The sequence below is a fragment of the Apodemus sylvaticus genome, chromosome 7 (assembly GCF_947179515.1).
Source record: "Apodemus sylvaticus chromosome 7, mApoSyl1.1, whole genome shotgun sequence".
In the NCBI taxonomy this organism is placed as follows: Eukaryota; Metazoa; Chordata; class Mammalia; order Rodentia; family Muridae; genus Apodemus; species Apodemus sylvaticus.
Window position 1 is genome coordinate 14,486,415 of NC_067478.1, and position 24,024 is coordinate 14,510,438.

The 24,024-nt window shown below is 43.0% G+C and overlaps 1 protein-coding gene across 1 annotated transcript; it reads left to right on the forward strand.

Annotated features, from left to right (window-relative positions):
• Positions 1–4,798: 4,798 nt before the first annotated feature.
• Positions 4,799–20,612, forward strand: LOC127688500 (F-box/WD repeat-containing protein 15-like). Its single transcript, XM_052187183.1, has 10 exons — positions 4,799–4,888; positions 5,652–5,689; positions 5,871–6,034; positions 7,144–7,262; positions 8,962–9,171; positions 10,825–10,983; positions 11,772–11,982; positions 13,365–13,537; positions 13,834–13,958; positions 20,501–20,612. Exons 1-10 carry the CDS (start codon positions 4,799–4,801, stop codon positions 20,610–20,612), a joined length of 1,401 nt encoding a protein of 466 aa, XP_052043143.1.
• The last annotated feature ends 3,412 nt before the right edge of the window (positions 20,613–24,024 follow it).

Consider the following 24,024-nt stretch of genomic DNA (forward strand, 5'->3'; position numbering starts at 1 on the left):
GCTGAACTCTTGTATTTTATGTTTGTAAGCCTGGAGAGATGGCTCAGCTGCTAAAGGCTAGGCCTTCATTCATGGAGCATGAGAGCTTGAATCCCAATGACCACATGGTGGCTCACAACCACCTGTGGTGAGATCTAACACCCTCTTCTGTGTCTGAAGACAACTACAATATATTTATTTATAATTAAATCTTTATAAAGGTGCCTGGACAGGACCCCTTGGGGCAGGGCACATAAAGTTTGTATCCCAGACAGCTATATAGAGACAGTCGAATATTCAAGCATATTGTTTATATTCATCAAAAAGATAATGGCTTAAAAAATAATTTTATATTTTTATATACATCAAATTATAAAGATTTGTTCTTGATGTCCTCAATTTCTACTTCTACCACATAGTGGTGTTGATTCTCGAGGACTTAATTAGCTTTTACAGATAAATGATACTCATATTTCTAATTTAGAAAATCAAAATATGTGCATATAACTATGATTTATTTTTGGGCATTCTAATTGCAACTGCTCTAGCAAAAGGCAACTAAGAATGCTATGTTTATTTTCTATAGTTACATAGTTATTGCCTATGTTATGATATATGCTTGGTGTTCCAACTTAGATTGGAACAAACAATAAAACTGGCCATTTAATAAATAAAGGCTATTCATTTGAGATATCTTTGACAATTTGATTCTTTATTATCCTCAAAGATGAGGTAATATAAAACATTTTTACAAAACAAAACATTTTCTTCTTAAAAAAGAAAAACAGAGGGGAAATGGTATCCCCGTGCATATAATTTGAATTCTGCATATATATTTTTAAGGCATATATATTTTTAAGAAAATTTTAAAATTTGGATGCCAAGGAAATCTTGCTAAATGTATATGGCTTCCTATCACTAGGCATGCCAATGCCTAGATGAAATAGAAGAATTCACTTATTGGCATTGCTGTTGTCCTCAAGATAAATTAATAATGTTTCTTAGATATGCATGAGGTTGTATTTCCTAGTATGATCTTTATAGCCTCTGCATAAAAATACTCTTGATTTTCATAGGTGGCTTTTCTGAAGGAAGAGCTAGATATCTTATTTATAATCAACAGGCGGTTATAGAAACACCTGGGCTCAGCTCAGTTAGCAGAGCTGACAATGATATTAAATGTTTTTCAACCTATAAATAATACTTTTAATCCTTTTACAATTAGCTTGTATGTTGCAAAATTTGTCCTTTATTGGAAACCTATGGCATGTTTAATTTTAATACGCCATCAGGATCTTTGTTTTCACTATTGTAAAACAATGCCCTAACGCCTTTCCTTATCTCCAGCTTCCCATTTAGGGGTTAATCCATGTGGCCTTATGCCCAGTCATTTTTGACAAATGGATGTAACTCGCTATGCAAAATTAGAAAATTAGAATTTACACATGTTTGCATTGATACTTGTTCAAGATTTCTTGTCACTTCTCTACATTCGAGAGAAGCCTCTAAATGTATTCAGTCATTGTTCACAAGCTTTTTATACCAAGGGATTGCCATGGTTAAGTGGCAGGACTCTTTAACCAATACCAGGAACATTCCAGACCCTGTTTTATTATAGAAAAGATGTTCTATTTATATTTTCTCTCAAAAAGAAGATGCAGCCCGATGGCTGCCAGAAAGATTGATATGGTAGGTAAATAGAGACCCTAAATCAGCTGGTAAGTATGACTAATTCAATAATGTTCTTAAGGCTACTTCTCCCATATTGAGAGGGTAGGCTGCTTTTCCTCTAGCCATTAATTTACAAGCCAGGTTTTATTCCTGAGCTACTAATTTACAACCAAAGTAAATACCTTGAGCCCTCCAGAAAAACAGTCCACGCAGTTTTTCCTTTTAATCTCTTATTTTGTGTTTCAAGCAGATATCTTTCAGATATAGCACTCGAAGGTGTGTTGCTACAACAATGGCTTCCAGGACTCGAAGATGGGCGGCTATGAAAGCCAGCCAACTCATATTCACAGGGCATTTACTTTACCAGTGGATCCCCAGAGAGGGGGCTGCATAGAACCGGATCTATGCATGTTTGTTAATTGAACAAACATGGGCATCAGTTTGAGGTGCGAGGCGAGGTACTGCAAGGGAAAAGGAAATGTCCTGCTTCCGAGTTTCCCTGAAAAGCATGCCCGGCTGCATAGGGGTTGACATTGAAAGATTGTCCTTAAATTATTAAGGCAGTCTATTGCCCCTCCCCTGAAAAAGATGTCAACTAATGTTTAAGGGGGTCGAAGCCAGTGCTTTCCCTCACTGGTCAACGCCCATCGTCTTTTGATGAATATAGTTATCCACTGGTTTTTCTTAAAATTAAAAAAAAAAGGGAGAAATTGTGACCTCCCCCTGCCCACTGCTCTCAAGAATAGAAGGGAGGAATTGTGACTTCCCCCTGCCCACTGCTCTCAAGAAAAGCAGCCAGCAACCTGACCACCCACCTCCTGAAGAACAAGAAGAACCGGTTTCCAGCCTTCAGGGGAAGGGCTTGGTCTGCCTTTGTTGCTTGGGAGAGAGGCATTATTAAAGATGGAGACTTGAACCAGAAGCCATGTGTTTTTGTGTTTCTCCATGTGATTTCTCTTGCAACCTGTTCCTTACCCATCTTTCCTTCCAGAAAATCCATGGTTAAAATGTGTGAGCTGGACTCTACAAAGAACTTCGGAGGGCTAAGAAACACCTTAAGAAATGTTCGACATCATTAATCATTAGGGAAATGCAAATCAAAACAACCCTGAGATTTCACCTCACGCCAGTCAGAATGGCTAAGGTCAAAAACTCAGAAGACAGCAGGTTGTTTGTGAGGATGTGGAGAAAGAGGAACACTCCTCCACTGCTGGTGGGATTGCAAGATGGTGCAACCACTTTGGAAATCAGTCTGGCAGTTCCTCAGAAAACTGGGCATGACACCTCCTGAGGATGCTGCTATACCACTCCTGGGCATATACCCAGAGGATTCTTCAGCATACAATAAGGACACATGCTCCACTATGTTCCTAGCAGCCCTATTTGTAGTAGCCAGAAGCTGGAAAGAACCCAGGTATCCTTCAATGGAGGAATGGATACAAAAAATTTACACAATGGAGTACTATTTATGGAGTACTCCATTTACACAATGGAGTACTACTATTCAGCCACTAGAAACAATGAATTCATGAAATTCTTAGACAAATGGATGGAGCTGGAAAACATCATACTAAGTGAGGTAACCCAGTCTCAAAAGATCAATCATGGTATGCACACACTGATAAGTGGATATTAGCCTAGAAACTTTGAATACCCAAGACATAATCCACATATTAAATGATGTCCAAAAAGAATGGAGGAGTGTCCCTTGGTTCGGGAAAGATTCAATGCAACAGTATAGGGAATACCAGATCAGGGAAGTGGGAAGGGGTAGATGGAGGAACAGGGGGAGGGAAGAGGGCTTATGGGACTTTCAGGGAGTGGGGACCCAGAAAAGGGGAAATCATTTGAAATGTAAATTTAAAAAATATATCAATAAAGAAAAATGTAAAAAAAAGAAAGAGAGAGAGAGAGGGAGGGAAGAAAGAAAGAAAGAAAGAAAGAAAGAAAGAAAGAAAGAAAGAAAGAAAGAAAGAAAGAAAGAAAGAAAGAAAAAAACTGAGGAAGTGTAACAAAAGGAGGCCTCTGGCTCTTTCAGGGCCTGCACTGTGGCCTGTCAGCCCCTCTTCAGGCTGCTTTGGTTTTGCTGACTGCTTCACATTCTAACCTCCAACTCTGTGGTAGCCAATGGTGGGGTCTGCAGTCCTCAAAATAATTTCAATCTGAAACAGTAGAGAGCATAGTTTAAAAAGTGTGTCTCTCTGTGTATAAAGACATATATCCATTTTGTGTGTGTGTGTGTGCGTGTATGTACATATACAAACATGCATATATTAATGGTGTATGTCTGTGTGCACTCTATTGTAGTGCTTGGTTCCTTGAGTTATTATCTTAAAGGACAAAGGAGCACAGTTACCAAAGGTCCAGGACATAAACTCTACCCTGTGGATTCACAGGAGAAGGTAATTTTAGAATATAAGTACATTCTGATTTCTACTTAGTAATGTAATCAGCCTGAATAAAATCAGCATGACCCTTTTACTCTTTTTTGAAACAAAGTCTCATTATTTAGCCCAGGCTGGCCTGGAATTCATGTGCAGTACATGTAAAAGTGACTATTCGCACATTAGTGTGTGTGTGCAGGGACCAGCAGTAAACATCAGGTGTCTTCTTTGACCCCCACTTTCTACTAGAAAGCTAAGTACACAAGCACATATTCTCAGAAGCTGTGCAGGCACAGAGAGGTTGCCCTGCTAATCTAATTCAGTTCTCAAGGCAGACAGAAAATGGACACCAGATTCCCTACACCAGTAATTTGGAGCAACCTAATGTGCTTCACATAAGCAATTGAACCTGTAGAAAATTAGTGTGCTACTCAGGATTTTCTAGAAAGTACTGACAAGTACATCATCAGGGCTGCCCCAAGCATGGACTTTTGGCTCCACAGTGCCAGGGTGGGGTTGTTGAGCTCATCTATGCAATGAAAGACACTGTGGAGTAGTTTAGGTGTGCGCGCTCTCAGCTGAGTGTATCTGTCTCCAGTGAGTGGGGGCAGGGGCAGGCTGAGAGTCTACACACCTGCAGCTTGCTCCCATCAAAGCCTGATGAGCTGTGGGTGGCCATCCTGCTGACCCTTTGGCCAAGCCTTTAAAATGTGAGCAAGCTGGGGAGGAGAGAGAAGAGTCAGTGTGGACATAGGCCACAGAAGATGGAGATCCATTTGCCCCCTGAACAATTGATGAAACTCTTCTCCTATCTGGATGCCTTCAGTTTGCTCCAGGTTGCCCAAGTGAACAAGGTAAAAGCTCCTGGGCTGAGTCCTCCATGGGGTGCATCCTACATAAGGCCCCTTTGGTCTTTCCTGCTCAACATGGAGTCTCAGCTACCCCAGCATCACCCTCACACAGCCTGGCTTCCTTCCTTCCTTCCTTCCTTCCTTCCTTCCTTCCTTCCTTCCTTCCTTCCTTTCTTCCCTCCCAAAACTTAACTCATTCACAACTGTCTACTCAGCTCTCACACATATTAGTGTCTTGGGGACTCAGCTGCTTCTCTCAACCAACAGGAGCACCAGCCTATAGAATAGCAAACAGATATAGCTAGAGCTCATAGGTTAACATTATCCATCCTGAAGACCTCAAATCTGGTTCGATGAGGCAGGAGCGGTGGCTTATGCCTGTAATTGAAGCATTTGGGAGGTGGAAGCAAGTTGTGTCAGAATCAATCACATGAACTTAAACCCAGCCCGGGCTACTTGACACCCAATCTCAGAACAGTAACAGTGATAACAAAATTCTGCTAAAGGAAAAAAATCAGCTGTCCTGCAGAGATGTGCTACTGACACTTGGCATCCTTGAGACTCCATGTCAGACCTTCGGAGGCTGGCCCTCTTCCTCTGAGCCCTCACAAGGTGTCTTGTGTTTGCTGGGGTAGGTCTCTCCAGATGACTGGGCCTGGAGAGCTAGGACTGTGTTTGATTAACCTGTGTAGGCCCAGCACAGAACAAATTGAGAGCAGGAGAGGGAGGCGATTGTTGGTTTAAGGATTCTTTTTCTGTCCCATAGAGCTGGAATGCAGTTGCAAGCAGTGATGTCCTGTGGAGGTAAGGAGAGGGGCAGGGTGGGATGGGAAGAGGGGACAAGATGGGGCAGGAAGGGAAGAAGAGGCCTTCTGATTCTGGGGCTGGACCTCTGCTGCGGAAGGATGGTTAGAGAATAAACGTTTTAAGCACTGTAACTGTGGCTCTAAGGTCAGCCTGATGGGATTGCAACTGTGCATTGCAGGAAGTTCTGTCAGAAGAGATGGCTCTTCTGTGACAAGGTCAACCCACACCTCCTGGGCACAGAGACATGGAAGCAGTTCTACGTTTACCGAACATGGCAAGAACACACCAAGTCCCGGGCAAAACCAAGAGATTTTACTTACAGGGAAATTCCTGTGGATTTTGGTATGGGCTGGGCTACCCAAGGAGTGATGCCCACTTGGTTTTTCCTACTCTGTGCAGTCCTACATTCTCGTTTAATAACAGGCAGGGAATTGTAGCTTAACAGGATGGGGCTGCTGTGCTAGCCTAGCCATGGAACCAATCTGTGATCTGCTGAGTGGTTGCTCCACATTGTAAAACCTCCCCTATCCCTCCCTTTCCCTGAAGGTTCGAACCCTTCCCAGTGTGCAGAGAGAATTTAATGGAAAATTACTAAATTGGCTTTAGTATTTATCTTTTTCAAAGAACTTCCTCAGAACAGGTTTCTGATGGAGAAATACTTTTAAATTTTTTATATTTATTATTTTGAGTGTGTGTGTATGTGGTATGTATGCATTACACAGTGTGTGTGTGTTTGTGTGTGTCAGAAGACAACTTGTGGAATCTGTTATCTTTTCTGTTTGTTTTGAGATAAGGCCTCACTATATAGCCATGGCTAGCCTGGAATTTGATCTGTAGAATAGGCTGGCCTCAAATTAAAGATCTGGCACTAGTCTTCTCTGGGACTGGTACATCATTACCCCTGGCCTTTAATTTTGTTTCTTTATTCTTTCTTTCTTTCCTTCCTTCCTTCCTTCCTTCTTTCTTTCTTTTCTTTTCTTTTCTTTCTTTTCTTTTTCTTCTTCTTCTTTTTCTCTCTCCTCTCTCTCTCTCTCTCTCTCTCTCTCTCTCTCTCTCTCTCTCTCTCTCTCTCTCAACAGGGCATCATGTACCACAGGCTGACCTCAAACCCTTCATGTAGCAAAGTCAATGACCTGAACATTGGCTCCTTCTGCCTCCACATGAGTACCGGGTCACAGTCCATAGGCCTCTAGGAACAGAACCCAGCACCCTACCCACTGAGTTATAGCCCCAGCCCCGAGTCCCCATTTTGAATCTATAGAAACAAATTAAAGAGGAAATGTCTCTGAACAAATGACCAGCCTGCAGCTTGCTTGGCTGCCTCTCACTTCATCCTTTCCACAGCTTTTATCCAAGTCTTCAACATGGCAGAGGGAAAGGAAACATAGCTCCTTCGGTTTGAGTGCCACCTCGACTGTGTTTGTCCACATATTGTTGGGGTTTCCTTGCAGGAGTACAGGCAAATGCATGTTATATCTCAGGGTGTGGTTTAACAAGAAATGGACAAGGCAAGTCGGTTGTCTGTATGGTGTCTTCCATGACCAAGATTTCCACCTGGGATATTCAGGAGGTAAGTCTGGCTGAGGAGGAGTAAGTTCCCTGGATGTGAATTCTGGTTTCATCTTGTTGTTGTGGGTGATGATGAGACAGGATCCCCCTGTACAGAAGGACCTGTGGCTGTCCTGGAAGTTCCTGTATAGATCCACTTACCTTGGCTTCCCATGGGCTGGGGTCAAAGTTTTCCACCACCACACCTGGGTTTTTCTTCTTCTTACTTTTTTCTTTTAGATTTCAATATTTTATATGTGTGAGTGTTTTCTGTGCATATATGTATGCATAATACATGTGTGTCTGCTGCCTGTGGAGGTCACAAGAGGGTAGCATGTGCCTTAGAACCTGTAGTTGCAGATGAATGCAAGCTGTGGGTCCTTGGGCTATGGGCACTGAACTCAGGTTCTCTGCTAAATCTCTCCAGGCCTGTCAATGTTTCAAAGTTTCCATCATAGAGATTGTTTACATCCAAGATCGGGTTTACTCCTAGGTATTCTTTTTTAAGATATATTTTTTATTTTATGTATGTATTTGTCTGTGTGTGTTTATGGCTGGTGCTGGCTGGCAGAGACCAGAGGCTGTGAGAAGTTGTGGAGGCTTTGGGAACCCAGCTAGGGAATCAAAGCATTAATTGCTCTGAACTGAAGAACCATCACTTTTGGCCCCTAACTCCAAGGTTTGTTTGTTGTTGTTGATTTTTTTTTCTCTTTAATTTTTTTGTTTGAAACAGGGTATCAGTGTGTAAGAGCCTCGGCAAAAAGTTGCTCTGTAGACCAGGGTGCCTTTGAACTCCAAGATCTACCAACCTCTGCCTACTGGGATCATAAGCATGGACAATGTCCCCCAGGCTCCTTCAGGGTGGTGTTCAAGGCTACTATGAATGGGACGGCTTCCCTGATCCTTCCTCAAACACAAAAAGAACCTAGCCCTACTAGAAGGGCCAAAAGGCACAAGCTTGCACTGTTAGTGAAAGATAAACAGGCTCTGAGCACAGGGCCGATGATTGTTTTTCATCCATGTTTGTGGGAGGTGGTTCTCCCCTTCCATGTGGTCCCTGGGGATTGACCTCCTGTCATGAGGTTCTGTGGTGGGTGCCCTTCCCTGCTGAGCCATCTTGGAGACATGTTCTTCTTTCTGGTCTGTACAGTGAGTGTGTGCTCACTTCTGAGCATAATGTGAGTGTTCTGTTTTCCTGCCCACTCCTGCCCCAAATAATCTAGATATTTGTTGCTCTTTTTGTGTTTCTTTTTATTTTTATGTACATAGGTACTCTATCTGCTAGTATGTCCATGTGAGGGTGTCAGATCCCCCTGAATTGGAGTTACACACAGTTGTGAGCTGCCATGTGTGTGTTGCGAGTTGAACTGCAGTCCTTTATGCCATGAGCTGTTCTTAACTGAACTGCTGTGCCATCTCTCCAGCCCTGTTTCATTTTCTTTTTTCAGATGCTCATGTAATGTAGTCCCAGCTGTCCTGCAACTTGGCATTGTAGACCAGACTGGCCTAAAGCTGCTAGTGACCTTCCTGCCTCTGCCTCCCTAGGGCTGGGATGCTAGGCATGTGCTACCATGTCCAGTGAGGGATGCTTAGAACTTTCATAATCTTTTCTTTAAGGAAGAAGTCAGGCTTTCCAGTCTGGACAAGGCTTCTGAATAAAGCTGGTTGGGAAACCGGTTGCACTAGAGGTGCTCAGACATGATGATGCTCTTGTTCCCCAGGGTGTTATGACTTGGGAAAGCCCTGAACAACCCACCAGAATACTCCTGTTGACTACCCTCCCTGAGATGCACATTGCAGTCACTGTAGATCTAGAATCAACTATCAAACTGTGGGACTGTCAGAACTGGGAAGCTCTGGCAAGTAAGAGGCTGCTCTTTAACTGTAAATTACTGAAAGCTGTGGATACCCAGGATGGCCCGATTGTCTTGGTAAGTGACCCCCAAATTGGAGTAGTCACTCAGACCAAACACTTGACAATTTGAGGTCTCATTAAAGTCAAATCTCACTTGCCTTCTTGGAGTCACTGCAAACCCTGAGAGTCAATCACAGTAAACCATAAACATGGCCATCCCTTAGCCTGTGACCTAATCCATGTACATTTCCTTAAGCCATCCTCTTTTTTTTTTTTTTTTTTTTTTTTTTTTTTTTTTTTTTTGGTTTTGTTTTGTTTTGTTTTGTTTTTTGGATTTGGTTTTTTCGAGTCAGGGTTTCTCTGTATAGCCCTGGCTGTCCTGGAACTCACTCTGTAGACCAGGCTGGCCTTGAACTCAGAAATCTGCCTGCCTCTGCCTCCCAGAGTGCTGGGATTACAGGTGTGCGGAACCACCGCCCGGCAAGCCATCCTCTTGAAAATATCATTTTAAAATTCTTTCCTGGGATCTGGGGATAGATGCGCAGTGGGTAAGCAGTCTTTGCTGTGCATGCATGAATGCTCAAGTTCAAACCCCTGACACTCACATATAAAGTGTGATGTGACTAAATGTACCTGTAACCCCAGTGCTATTGGGGATGGAAACACAAGGGTCACTGGGACTAGACGGCTGCTGGCCAAGCCAGCCTAGCTACAGGCTCAATAAGAGACTCTGTCAGGAAATCAGGAGAAGAGCGTTATAACAGGATAATTGGCATCCTTCTCTGGTTTCCTTGTATGCCCAGGTATGTAATCTACATAAACATACATAAGTATACATATAATATGCACACACAGGCACACACATGATTTTTCTAATTGATTTTACATCTTGTCTTTGAAATGTTTATTTATTGCTGTATCCATGAATTTGGTAAGGACAATGGAGAGAAAAATATGAATTTTATCAGATATTCAGAGAAAAGAATAATGTTGGTATCCTAGTGAGTACCAGGGAAGAGTGCTTTAGGGCTTTGAAAATCTTTACTCCTACCTTACCTCATGTGTTTTGAGACAGAGTCTCATGATATAGCCCTGGCTGGCCTAGAATTCACTGTGTAGACTAGGATGTTCTAACTCACAGAGATCAGACTGACTCTACCTTCTCAGTGTTGGGATTAAAGATATATGCTACTGTGCCCTACAAACGTTTCTTTAAAAAAAAAATCTTACAGGGCAGGGTGGTGCATGTCACAGAGACTGGTGAATCTCTTAAGTTTAGACCAGCCTGGTCTACAGAGTGATTTCCAGGATAGCCAGGGCTACACAAAGAAGTCCTTTTTGAAAAAACCCAAAAGAAAACAATTATTTGTGTGTGAATAGTTTGCCTGCGTGGGTACCTATGTATTATGAGCATGCTTGGAGGCCAGAGAGAGCCATTGGAGGCCCAGGATTAAATGTACAAATACTCTCTCTCTCTCTCTCTTTCACTCTTGCTCTAGTTCTCACTCTCGCTCTGCACCATTACCCACTGAGTCATCCCCCTGCCCCACCAGGTCTGGAGGGTCTTACTCCATGGGATCAGGCCAGATACTCTGTGAGACAGACTGGTCAGAGCTTTGGATCTTGTTTCTGGATTTGAAGACAGAGTGACACATCTCAGAACAGATGAGACTGCTTCTTCCTTGCTAAACCTTTTCCCACTGACCGGGTGCTGTTGCTCTGATTTCAGACAAGTGATATCTCAGGTAACCTCTACATCTTTAGCATTCCCGAATTATGCTTCATGTGCACAATCAATGTATTCCCATACTGTATTGATGGAATCTACTGCTCTCCTCAGAAGAAATGGGTCTTTGTGAATAAGAAACACCAACATATCTTTCCAAAGGTAGGTCTGTTCTAGCAACTCCAGGGTGAAGGTGGGAGACAGTGGGAAGGTCCAGCCCTCAGGGAGGCCCAGGCAGACCCCTCCCCCTCTCCTAAGCCCTATCATAAGGAAAGCCATCCTACAGACGTCAGGGAAGAATAAAGAACTTGGAAGGAGTCACAATGGCAAATGTCTATCAGTGAACTGTCCTTAAAATGTGGCTCAGTCAAAGGACGAAGGCAGGTGAAATAACAGTGCCCAGAAACCTTTACGTGCTGCCATACCCAGGGCTCTATATAATGCCTTCTCCCTTCACTGCCAGCTCTCAGGTGCATGGTTCTTAGGTACCAGAGAGAGATGGTCTGCTCAGAGGCCAAGTACTCCTCAGGACCCAAGCATATTTATTTGATTCTATACATCGATATACCTTCAAAACAGTCTAGGTTACAGTGTGACAGTCTCAATAACTCATTCAAAAAATAAGTATAGAACAGCCCAGGAGTAGTCCTCTGCACAGTGAAAATGTACTTAACCAAGCTCTGCCTGATGTGTCCATTGCAGTAGGATGACAAGGTGCTCTGACCTGGGTCAGGGACTCCATTCTATCTCTGAATATGATGGGAGGGGCGGGAAGACTGTGAGTTATTCCCACCCTGATCTGGAGCAATGTCAGCTTCACCCTGTCCTTGGGTGGAGAACAGATGCAGCCACCCCTGGGTATCTTTCAAAAGCCCTTTGTCTGGAGTGAGCATGTGCCAGTCTGCAGAGATTTACTCTTCATTGATTCTTCGGGGCAATCCTCTCTGCAGGTGTTTTTAATGAGCAGCTTACTGAGGACATCAGAATTCTCTGCACCTGTGTCTACCAATCTCAATTTTTCATTATGCGAAAAAGTCTTCTGGACCCCAAGAAGGGAAGACAGAATAACACTGATGAGCAAAAGTGGCCCCAAAGGAACCACAAAGTTTATCACATGTAATATGACGCTGGAAAACATCGGGAACCAATTAAGTGTTAAAGGTAAACCTTAGAAAATTCTCAAGCCACACATGATGGCTCATGCCCAAAATCAGGAGACTGAGTCAGGAGAGCTTCATAGAAGGTGCTGACTCACAAACAAAAGGGATGGACCTGACAAGATGGTTTAGTTTGTATACATGCATACACACATGTATGCAGACATGTGTGTGCACACACACACACAAACTGATAAAGTAAAAAAATGAAAACAAAAGACCATGCATGGTAGTGCACACCTTTAATCTGAGCATTAAGGAGGAGAGACAGGCAGATTTCTTTGGGTTCCAGGCCAGCCTGATCTATACAGTGAGTACCAGGTTGGCCAGAAATGCATATGGAGACCTTGTCTCAATAACATAATATCCCAAATGACAAGCAATAAAAAACTATATTACGGTTGGCAAAATGCTTTAGGGCTGGGATTCTCTATCTGTGGGTCATGACCCCTATGGAAAAGTTCTGTCTTCAAAAATACTTAAGTCACAGTTGATAACAGTAGCAGACTTACCATTATGAAGTAGCAATGAAGGTAACTTTATGGCTGGGGTGACTCCAAGGCCACATGAGAACTGTGTTAAAGTTCAATAGGAAGCATTAGGAAGGAGGAGAAGCCCTGGATTAGAGGACAGAGACACTTAACTACCAAGCCTGGCAACCTAGTTCAATAACTGGGGACCACATGATGGAGGAGAGATCCAAATCCCTCAAGTTGTCCCCTGACGCCCACATGTGTGCTGTGGCATGAAAACCTACACATATGTAACAATGTGAAAGCGATTTTTAAAAGAAATCTCAATTTCTCCTGTGATTCCCAAAAGTGCTCATAGTAAGCTATAAATGCTTGTCATTGTTTTGTATTTTTAGTCTTTGAAGACAGGGTTTCTCTGTGTAGCAATGGCTAACCTGGAACTTGCTCTGTAGACCAGGCTAGCCTCAAACTTGGAGATCCCTGGTCTGTGCTGGGATTGTGGTTCTCCACACGATGCTGCTGCACATGATGTTTCTGTAAAGGGAGCAGGAGGCTCCTTGGCCAGATGTGAACACGGGCCTGTTTGATGGTCACTGCACTAGTGAGCTACGGTTCTCTCAGGCAGACATGTTTCCATTTCTGTCTTGTACTAGGGCCTGGGTACTACTGTCCTTTCCCAGTACAGTCGTCTTTCGAATGTTTGAGCTTTTGACTGTCCACACCGACCCTGTGTCACAGCCTGCATTCCTGTGGCCAAGCACATGGACTTGTCAGATAAATAGACTGTGTTCATTGTCTCTAAGAGTCTACCATGCCATGGAAGTAGGGATTTGCTTTGCACTGAGCATTGATTTTTTTTTCTTGCTTAAATGATTGAAAATTTGCCTCTGTATTTTGTGTTTGTTTGGAACAGGATATGTGGTAGCAATGTTCTGGTTGCGAGAAGACTGCCTGGAATGTATGGGAGTCAGTGATAAGGATGTGATTGTTTGTTCAACTCTGTCCTCTCTGCTGCTCTTCAGCATGAATGGTCTCCACCTGCAGACATTTCCATACTACTCAGAAGAGATCTTGAGCCTGTGGGTGGTACGTTTAGAATGTTTGCCCTGCAGTGGGGTTTTTTTTTAATAAAATAGATTTACATATTTTGAAACTTCATACTGTTGGTGTGTGTGCATGTGCACTTGTACTTGGGAGAGCACTTGCAGAGTTGAGAGGCCGACTTCCTGGCATTAGTCTCTCTCTTTCCACCTTCACATGGGCTCAGAGCACCAGGCTCGCTCAGCAGGTGCCTCTACCTGATGAGCCATCTCCTAGGTCCTCTCCCTGTTATTTGATCTGACATTGACTCCAGCCTGCTCACAGTTGGATGTTCTATAAAGGACCCCGTTCATGTCATCGTCACCCTTCATGATGGCACTTTGGAGGTGTATGCATGGGAGGAGAGAACCCCGCGGCTCAGGAGGTGTTACGGGCTTCAAAACCAGAGATATCTGCCACCCGAAAGGTGAGCTCTGCTTCTTGACTTCAACTGCACATTAATTTTCAAACATTTCTGGGCTGGTGAGATGGCTCAGCAGTTAGGAGCACTGGCTGCTCTTCCAGAGGACTTGGGTTCAATCCCCAGCATCCATGTGGTGACTTACAACTGTCTGTGACTCCAGTTCCAGGAGATCTGACTGACTCCTTCACATCAATGCATTTAAAGGAAAGGTAAACACATTAAAAAGTTCTAAGTGAAAATGCATTTTTAAAAGAGAAACGAACTTTCTATGAAAAGACATGACTAAATTTATGGTCTCTAGCATCACAGAGAACAGACACTGTGCTGTGTCTGTGTAACATTTAAGAAGCAGAGGCAGGAGGACCCAGAAGTTCAAGGTCACCTTCTTCTGTTTAGGAAGTTTGGCAGTCAATTGGGTTCATTGCAAAATCATCACAAACAAGATAGGAACTGGCCAAGCATAGCACAGGCCTTAATTCCAGTACTCAGGAGGCAGAGTCAGTGGCTATCTTGTCAGTTCAGGCCAGCCTAGTCTACATAGTGAGTCCCAGCACAGCCAGGGCTATAGAGAGATTATGTATTAGGAATTAAGGGAGGGAAGGGAAAAAAATTTCTACTTCTTGGGATCTCAGCACACACAGTCATGTCGACAGTCTCAGGCCCACAGTAGAAGTGTGGGGACTGTGTCCTCATAGCTTGTCTTTAGTATCAGGATGATTCCCCTGAGTGTGGCCCCCACTTGGTTGCTTCATCAGAGAGCTGTCATTATCTCCATTTGGCTAATTTTCCTTGGAGTTTTACTTGCCTTCATCACAGTTATTTTTAGTGATCATGGTGTGGTGGTACAGGACCCAAACCCTGCACCCAGGCTTCTGAAGCAAATGTTGATTGACTTTTAGCAAGACACCATGACCCTGTCTCCAAAAAGAAAGAAAGAAAAGAAAGAAAGAAAAGGAAGGAAGGAAGAAAGGAAGGAAGGAAGAAAGGAAGGAAGAAAGGAAGGAAGGAAGAAAGGAAGGAAGAAAGGAAGAAAGGAAGGAAGAAAGGAAGAAAGGAAGGGAGGAAGGGAGAAAGGAAGGGAGAAAGGAAGGGAGAAAGGAAGGAAGGAAGAAAGAAAGGAAGGAAGGAAGGAAGGGAGAAAGGAAGGAAGGAAGGAAGGAAGAAAGAAAGGAAGGAAGGAAGGAAGGGAGAAAGGAAGGAAGAAAGGAAGGAAGGAAGGAAGGAAGGAAGAGAGAAAAGAAAGAGAATAAAGAGAATAAAGAGAAGAAAGAGAAGAAAGAGAAGAAAGAGAAGAAAGAGAAGAAAGAGAAGAAGAAAGAGAAGAAGAAAGAGAAGAAGAAAGAGAAGAAGAAAGCAAGGAAGGGAGGAAGGGAGCAAGGGAGGAAGGGAGCAAGGGAGGAAGGGAGGAAGGGAGCAAGGGAGGAAGGGAGCAAGGGAGGAAGGGAGCAAGGGAGGAAGGGAGCAAGGGAGGAAGGGAGCAAGGGAGGAAGGGAGCAAGGGAGGAAGGGAGCAAGGGAGGAAGGGAGCAAGGGAGGAAGGGAGCAAGGGAGCAAGGGAGGAAAGGAAGGAAGGGAGCAAGGGAGGAAAGGAAGGAAGGGAGCAAGGGAGGAAAGGAAGGAAGGGAGCAAGGGAGGAAAGGAAGGAAGGGAGCGGAGGGAAGGAAGGAAGGGAGCGGAGGAAAGGAAGGAAGGGAGCGGAGGAAAGGAAGGAAGGGAGCGGAGGAAAGGAAGGAAGGGAGCGGAGGAAAGGAAGGAAGGGAGCGGAGGAAAGGAAGGAAGGGAGCAGAGGAAAGGAAGGAAGGGAGGAAGGGAGCGGAGGAATGGAAGAAAGGGAGGAAGGGAGCGGAGGAATGGAAGAAAGGGAGGAAGGGAGCGGAGGAATGGAAGAAAGGGAGCGAAAGGAAGAAAGAAGGAAGAAAGGGAGCGAAAGGAAGAAAGAAGGAAGAAAGGGAGCGAAAGGAAAAAGGAAGGAAGGAAGAAAGGGAGCGAAAGGAAGAAGGAAGGAAGGAAGAAAGGGAGCGAAAGGAAGAAGGAAGGAAGGAAGAAAGGGAGCGAAAGGAAGAAAGAAGGAAGGAAGAAAGGGAGCGAAAGGAAGGAAGAAGGAAGGAAGAAAGGGAGCGAAAGGAAGGAAGAAGGAAGGAAGAAAGGGAGCGAAAGGAAGGAAGAAGGAAGGAAGAAAGGGAGCGAAAGGAAGGAAGAAGGAAGGAAGAAAGGGAGCGAAAGGAAGGAAGAAGGAAGGAAGAAAGGGAGCGAAAGGAAGGAAGAAGGAAGGAAGAAAGGGAGCGAAAGGAAGGAAGAAGGAAGCAAGAAAGGGAGCGAAAGGAAGGAAGAAGGAAGCAAGAAAGGGAGCGAAAGGAAGGAAGAAGGAAGCAAGAAAGGGAGCGAAAGGAAGGAAGAAGGAAGCAAGAAAGGGAGCGAAAGGAAGGAAGAAGGAAGCAAGAAAGGGAGCGAAAGGAAGGAAACAAGAAAGAGAGCGAAAGAAAGAAAGGAAGCAAGAAAGAGAGCGAAAGGAAGAAAGGAAGCAAGAAAGAGAGCGAAAGGAAGAAAGGAAGCAAGAAAGAAAGAAAGAAAGAAAGAAAGAAAGAAAGAAAGAGAGCGAAAGGAAGAAAGGAAGCAAGAAAGAAAGAAAGAAAGAAAGAAAGAGAGCGAAAGGAAGAAAGAAAGAAAGAAAGAAAGAGAGGGAAAGCAAGGAAGAAAGAAAGAAAGAAAAAGAGGGAAAGCAAGGAAGAAAGAAAGAAAGAAAGAGAGGGAAAGCAAGAAAGAAAGAAAGAAAGAAAGAGAGGGAAAGCAAGAAAGAGAGCAAAAGAAAGAAAGAGAGCGAAAGCAAGAAAGAGAGCAAAGGCAAGAAAGAGAGCAAAAGCAAGAAAGAGAGCAAAAGCAAGAAAGAGAGCAAAAGCAAGAAAGAGAGCAAAAGCAAGAAAGAGAGCAAAAGCAAGAAAGAGAGCAAAAGCAAGAAAGAGAGCAAAAGCAAGAGAGCAAAAGCAAGAAAGAGAGCAAAAGCAAGAGAGCAAAAGCAAGAAAGAGAGCAAAAGCAAGAGAGCAAAAGCAAGAAAGAGAGCAAAAGCAAGAGAGCAAAAGCAAGAGAGCAAAAGCAAGAAAGAGAGCAAAAGCAAGAAAGAGAGCAAAAGCAAGAAAGAGAGCAAAAGCAAGAGAGCAAAAGCAAGAAAGAGAGCAAAAGCAAGAGAGCAAAAGCAAGAAAGAGAGCAAAAGCAAGAAAGAGAGCAAAAGAAAGAGAGCAAGAAAGAGAGCAAAAGAAAGAGAGCAAGAAAGAGAGCAAAAGAAAGAGAGCAAGAAAGCAAGAAAGAGAGCAAAAGAAAGAAAGAAAGCAAGAAAGCAAGAAAGAGAGCAAAAGAAAGAAAGAAAGAAAGAAAGAAAGAAAGAAAGAAAGAAAGAAAGAAAGCAAAAGAAAGAAAGAAAGAGAGCAAAAGAAAGAAAGAAAGAAAGAGAGCAAAAGAAAGAGAGCAAAAGAAAGAAAGAGAGCAAAAGAAAGAAAGAGAGCAAAAGAAAGAGAGCAAAAGAAAGAAAGAGAGCAAAAGAAAGAAAGAGAGCAAAAGAAAGAAAGAGAGCAAAAGAAAGAAAGAGAGCAAAAGAAAGAAAGAGAGCAAAAGAAAGAAAGAGAGCAAAAGAAAGAAAGAGAGCAAAAGAAAGAAAGAGAGCAAAAGAAAGAAAGAAAGAGAGCAAAAGAAAGAAAGAAAGAAAGAAAGAGAGCAAAAGAAAGAAAGAAAGAAAGAAAGAGAGCAAAAGAAAGAAAGAAAGAGAGCAAAAGAAAGAAAGAAAGAAAGAAAGAAAGAGAAAGAAAGAAAGAAAGAGAAAGAAAGAAAGAAAGAAAGAAAGAAAGAAAGAAAGAAAGAAAGAAAGAAAGAAAGAAAGAAAGAAAGAAAGAAAGAAAGAAAGAGAGCAAAAGAAAAGATAAAGAAAAATGAGTACCTCTCTTACAGGATCTCTGTGTAGCCTCAGCAGTCTTAGAATCAGGCCGGTCTTGAACTCCACCTTGAAATACACCTGTCTCTGCCTCAAAAGTGTGGCGACTAAAGGTGTTCACCCAGAGTCCCTTTTCAACAATGGTCAACAGCAGGTGACAATTTACCAATATAATTTATATTACATGTATGACTTAAAGCTATTTGTCCCTCTGAACAGTGGCACACAGCTATAATCCCAGCATGCAGGAAGCTAAGGCAGAAGAATTTCCTCAAGTTTGAGGCTAGCCTATGCCACATTCAAATTCAATGATAATTTAGGCTATGCAGTGAAAGCTTATTTCAATTTTTTCCCCACACACTGTGGAGTTTCTATTCATTCTCTTCATTGTTCAATGATGTTGTTTGGTTGGTTTTGGTATTTTGTTTGTTTGTTTCCTCCACTATGCTGTGGATAGACTTTGTAGTTTGACTGTGTCCCATTTGTTCCTTGTTGCTTGGGTTGCTGGTACTTGGGAGTTTCCAGCCAAGAACTCCTGCCTAGACCGAGTCATGGAGCTTTTCCTACAGATTCTCTCTTAGTCATTTTCTAGTCTCAGATCTACTCTTTCCTTCAACGTGTTTTCAGTTGATTATTGTATTATTGAGTAGTGGGAGGTACCAGAATGTGGTGACTTTTGAATCATCATGACACCATTTATAAAAGAGCCTATTCTTTGTCCTTAAAAAAATAAACAAAGGATAAAAGTTCAGGTTCTTTTCAGAGGCTCTGATGCATCTGTTTGATGGCAGTATCATTCATCTGCTTGGATCACAACAGCTTGCTGTGATGTTTATTAAAATCTGATATTGTGATAACTTCAGTTCTCCTGTTTTTCTCAAGAAGGCCTTAGCTATGTAAAGTGTGTATGTGTGTGTGTGTGTGTATGTCTGTGAGTGAGTGGGTGTGCATGTTTGAGCATGTGTATGTATGTTGTTGTTTTGGGACATCTTGTATACTCCCAGACTGGCCTTGAACTTGCTATGTAGTTAAGGCTAGCCTAAAACTTTATGTATCCAAGGCTTGCCTTGAACTCCAGAACCTTCTCCCTCTCACTCAGTCTCTGTTGTTTTCATAGGTTTTAGTTTCTTCTCCTTCAGGATTTGGAAAGGGCGCTACCGTGGCCTCCTGGCCTCTATGATATGCTGAAAGATCTATTGCCATTGGGGTCTGTCATTCTATAGATGATCAGGTGTAATATCCCTCTGATTTCAAGTTTTGGTTTAATTTTTAGAAAATCCTTCTTGTGACTATAATATAAAGTGTAGGATCTTAATATATTTGGCCTTGATCTGCTTTTGACTCTGTAGACTATCCAGTAGACTTACACTTTGGGGAAGGTATTTTGACTTTCCTGTGCTGGGAGAGTAAATCCACGGTCTTGCACATGTAAAGGATGAACTCTGATAGTGAACTTTACCCCAAAATTTCAGGGAGTTTTGATGTGTTCTCAACATGCCAGGTTGAAGGAGAAAGGGGGCCACTTTCACCACCTCAGTGCAAAGGAGAATATGGGTGTGGATGACAGGTTTCAGATAGAGTCTGCACAGCCACAGGCAGGAGGCTCTGTACTTGCCCAGGGCAGGCCTGACACTTATGAGCCCCTGAATGATCTAATAGAGGTTTCTTTCAGAAGTAAGGAACAAAATGATTGACATGTGCCCCACCATCTCCACGCCCCCAAGTGGGGAGAGGATGCATTGCTTGCTGTATTCACTCTGAGTGGAACAAGTTTGGTTAAGAGTACACATCTCATTTTGAAATAAATTTATACATTAACATCTTTGGGTTTTTCTGAGACGAGGTCTCACTATCTAACCTAGTCTAACCTCAAACTAGATCAAACTCAGTCAATTCTCTGGCCTCAGCCTCCTAAGTTGAAGTGATTTATAGGTATGTGGCCTCACACCCGGCTGCTCTCTCTGTTCTTAGGTAATGTACTGAACAACTGAGAATTGAGAAATGTGGCAGAGGTCTACTGCAGAAGGCTGGGACTGGAACTCATGCTATGAATGACAGCCTTCCTTTGTCAATGTGCGCAGTTACTCAAAATTAACCTGAGCTGGCTCAGCAGTTTAGGCAACTGCCACCAAGCCTGACAAGTTCAGTCTCTGGACCCTGCTTGGTGAAAGGAGCGAACTGGGTCCCACAAGTCATTATCTACCCACTCCGTGCATAGGAGCACATGCATGCACTCAGGACACACACACACAGGCATGCACAGGTGCGCGCGCACACACACACACACACATACACACAACAAATAAGTATTTTTATTTGTTTATTTTGTGGATATGAGTACACATTAGATGCCTTCAGAAACAGCAGAAGAGGGCATCAGATCCCATTACAGATGATTCTGATCCACCTTGTCTTTGCTGGGATTGGAACTCATTACATCTGGAAGAGGAGTCAGTGCTCTAAACCATTGAGCCGTGTCTCCAGTCCACAACAAATAAGTATTTAAACATTTTAAACAGAGTCAGGACTGTGATGAAAAGTCAGGCCTTTGATTGTTAGTTGATAAACTTCACTACCGTTTCAGTACCAACGTCTGTTTTTTTTTTGTTTTTTTTCCTTTTGCAGCATCTTTAACCAAACGCTATGTGACAATATGAGCATAATTCAACTTATAACAAGTGGTTCCAACCCTTGGTTTCTGAGGACATATACCTTGAAATCTGATCTTGAAAACTGAGTAAGTTGTGTGTCCTCTTCCTCAATGATAATAAAGGCCTATTTGCAAGCCCAGGCTGGTGGTTTCAGTGTTGCTAAGAACTGAAGAAGAGCAAGGTTACAGTACACACCTTTAAACCTGACACTGGGGAGGCAGAGGCAGGGGGAAGATCTCCGTTCTAAGGCCAGCCTGGTCTACAGAGCTAGTACAGGCCAATCATGGCTACATTATGAGAACCCATCTCTGGAACAAAAAATATAACTAGATATACAACCAATTTGGCTGTGACACCTCTAATTTCATTGCTATAGGATTGAATCACATGACCAGGCCATGTGGGCAGCTTATCACAGCAGAAGACATGTGGCAAAAAAAAAAAAAAAAAAAAACATTTTGAGACTATAATTATCCCTTCCCCCTTCCTCCATTAAACCTTCCCATATACCTCTCCTCACTGTTCTCCTTTGAATTCTTGACCTCTTTTTCCCCCCTCAAACCACTTTTTAAATCAAGGGCATAGGGATTGGAGAGATGGCTCAGCAGTGAAGACCACTGGCTGCTCTTCCAGAGAACCTGGGTTCAATTGCTAACACACAGATAGCAGATAATAACTGTCTGTAACTCCAGGTCCAGGGCTTTGGTACCCTTAACACATACACACATACAGGCAAAACAGCAAAACACAAAATCCTTTTAAAAAGAAGAAAAGAAGAAAAGAAAAATTAATTATTAAAAGCCAGGTGGTAGCAGAGCACACCTTTAATCCCAGCACTTGGGAGACAGAGTCAGCCAGAACTGAGTCCAAGGCCACTAAGGTTTACAGAGTGACTTCCAGGACAGTCAGGGCTATGTACTTATATGTACACAGAGAAACCCTGTCTTGAAAAACCTTAAAATGGGAAATTAAAGGTTAAATGAGCTCGTGGTTTAAAAGGATTAGAGTCAATAGGGTGGAGCAAAGGCATGGCAGCAGGAACCCTGGACATGCACATCTCCATCTGCAAACAAGAAGCAAAGAGAAACCATGGGAATAACAAGTATTTTTAACCCTCAAAGCCTGTGCACAGTGACACAACCCCTCCAACAGAGACACACCTCCTGATCCTTCCAAAATAGTTCCACCAACCAGGGGACAAGCTTATGGGAGCCATTCTCGTTCAGATTACCACACATGCACACACATGCAAACCACACAGAAACATGCAAAGAAACAACCCTACTGCTAAGGCACCTGAGAGGCAAAAGCAAAGGAATCCTCCACCCTATGGTGAGCTCAAGGCTAACCCAGATTACGGGACACTGCCTTGCAAAAGAACTAAAACCAAGGGACTAGAGACAAGGCTTGGCACTTAAGACCAGAGCTGCTTTTCCAGCAGACCCAGGTTCAATTCCCAGCACCCACAGGGCAGTTCACAACTGACAATCCAGGTCCAGTGATCCAGTGCCCTCTGCTGGCCTCTGAGGAAACTACATGCTTCTGGTATACATTCAGGCAAAACAAACTTACATATGTGCATACTTACACACATACACACATATATATACATGACAAGCTCCCTGTTGTCTAGGTACGGGAAGTGTATGCCTGGAGTCCCAGCACTCAGAAGGCTGAGCCTGATCACAGGGAGTTAAAGGTAGCTTAGACTGTGTGACAAAACCCTTTCTCAAATAGGTAAATAAGGTTATATGGCCAAAAAGAAGGGAAATTTCTGAGTTGGTGAATGAAAATATTACCAACTGAAAAAAGCAGGCAAAACAGAGAGACAATATCTTCATAGAATATTAAGGAATACTGTAATGGACCCATGTAAAGGTGGAAAGAGAGGGACTAACTTCAGGAAGTTAGCCTCTGGCCTCTGCAAGTGCTCAAGTATGCACAAACAAACCAACAAACAAAAAAAAATCCATGTAGACAATGCAAACAAAATAAGGTTTTGGGCTTGTTAGTCATGCAATGCGAACTGCTCACCAGTAATTTAAAGTAGGATTTTCAATTGAGCGTGCTCAAGAAGCACCTGACCCTTAAGTGCTTCCCCTATGAGTGTGCACAGGATCCCAGAACAAGGCCTCCCAGTTCCTTTCTGTGAGGAGGCTCTTCTCTGCCATGCCCTTTTGTTTTGACCTTGCACTCAACAGGACAGGAACCAGCTGTGGTCATTTACACTGAGTGTGCACTGTGACAGTGTGTCCCAGAAGGCAGGCAGCCACTAAGAGGCTGATGAATGGCTAGTGTATAGAGTGGGCACGTGTGGGACAAAGGGATGATTCATGCCCTGGGTGGGAAGGAGGAAGATTTCTTCACACTGCTCAGAATGAGGTGGGTGGAGGCTAATGTTCAAGGTCAGACTGACTGCATTTGGGATCCCCTAGGAGACACACCTTGGGGACTCCATTGTGATGGACTGTCTCCTCTTACACCAGTGTGCCCAAATAAACTGTCCCTTAAATTGATTTTTCTTCAGATACTTAACTGTCACAGCAATGAGAACAGTCACCAGCATAGTATACTTTATTTGTTCATTTTGGTTTTTTGGGGATAGGGTTTTGTTCTGGAACTCACTGTGTAGACCAGACATGCTCCTGCCTCTGGTTCCCATTTTTTTGAGACAAACCCTGTACATAACCCTGGCCGTCCTAGAAAATTGCTATGTAGACCAGAATGGCCTTGAACTCAGATCACCTGCCTCTACCTCCTGAATGTGTGCCACTATGCCCAGCAGGTTAAAGAGTTATTTTTACTTGATATATGAGTGGTTTTGCCTGTGTGCTTGTCTGTGTATTGCATGCATGAAGTACCCTCAGAGGCCAGAAGAGGGCATAGGATTGGATCATTTGAAACTGGAGTCTCTAGAATAAAAATTGTAAAACTTACATTGTGAATAGATGTGTGTACATGGATCAAATGCAGGGTTTTGGGCATACTAGACAGGCACTTTACCACTAATAGATATATACATATATATATAGTGTTATATAATATGTGTGTAAATATGTATGTGTATATATATATGTTTATGTTTGTGTATATATATATATGTGTGTGTGTGTATATATATATATATATATATATATATATATATATATGTGTGTGTGTGTGTGTGTGTGTGTGTGTGTGTGTGTGTGTGTGTGTATATGTATATGTATATGTGTGTGTATCCCCTCAGCCTATTTCCGGAATTTCCTATTTAATATTTTCAGATTGTTTACCATTGGTAGCTGAAATAACAGGCAGAAATCCATGCCTAGGGCAAGAGGACTACAGTTCACTGTTCAGTGGAGCAGCTCCAGGTTTGTCCCAAGTGATTTTAACACAAGTGTATGGGTGGTCTATAAAGAAGGCTTTTCCTGTGGATTTTTTCCTAGATAGAGTACATTAGTCAAGTTCAGCCGTGAGTAAAGTGCTGGCTGCTTGAAGCAGGAGGGTCTGAGTCCC

Excerpts from the sequence above, each read along its gene's own strand:
- LOC127688500 (XM_052187183.1), top strand. The coding sequence starts at position 4,799 with ATGGAGATCCATTTGCCCCCTGAACAATTGATGAAACTCTTCTCCTAT. Across the intron at positions 5,690-5,870 it reads AGCAGTGATGTCCTGTGGAG|GAAGTTCTGTCAGAAGAGAT; the intron begins GTAAGGAGAGGG and ends TGTGCATTGCAG. Across the intron at positions 9,172-10,824 it reads AGGATGGCCCGATTGTCTTG|ACAAGTGATATCTCAGGTAA; the intron begins GTAAGTGACCCC and ends CTCTGATTTCAG.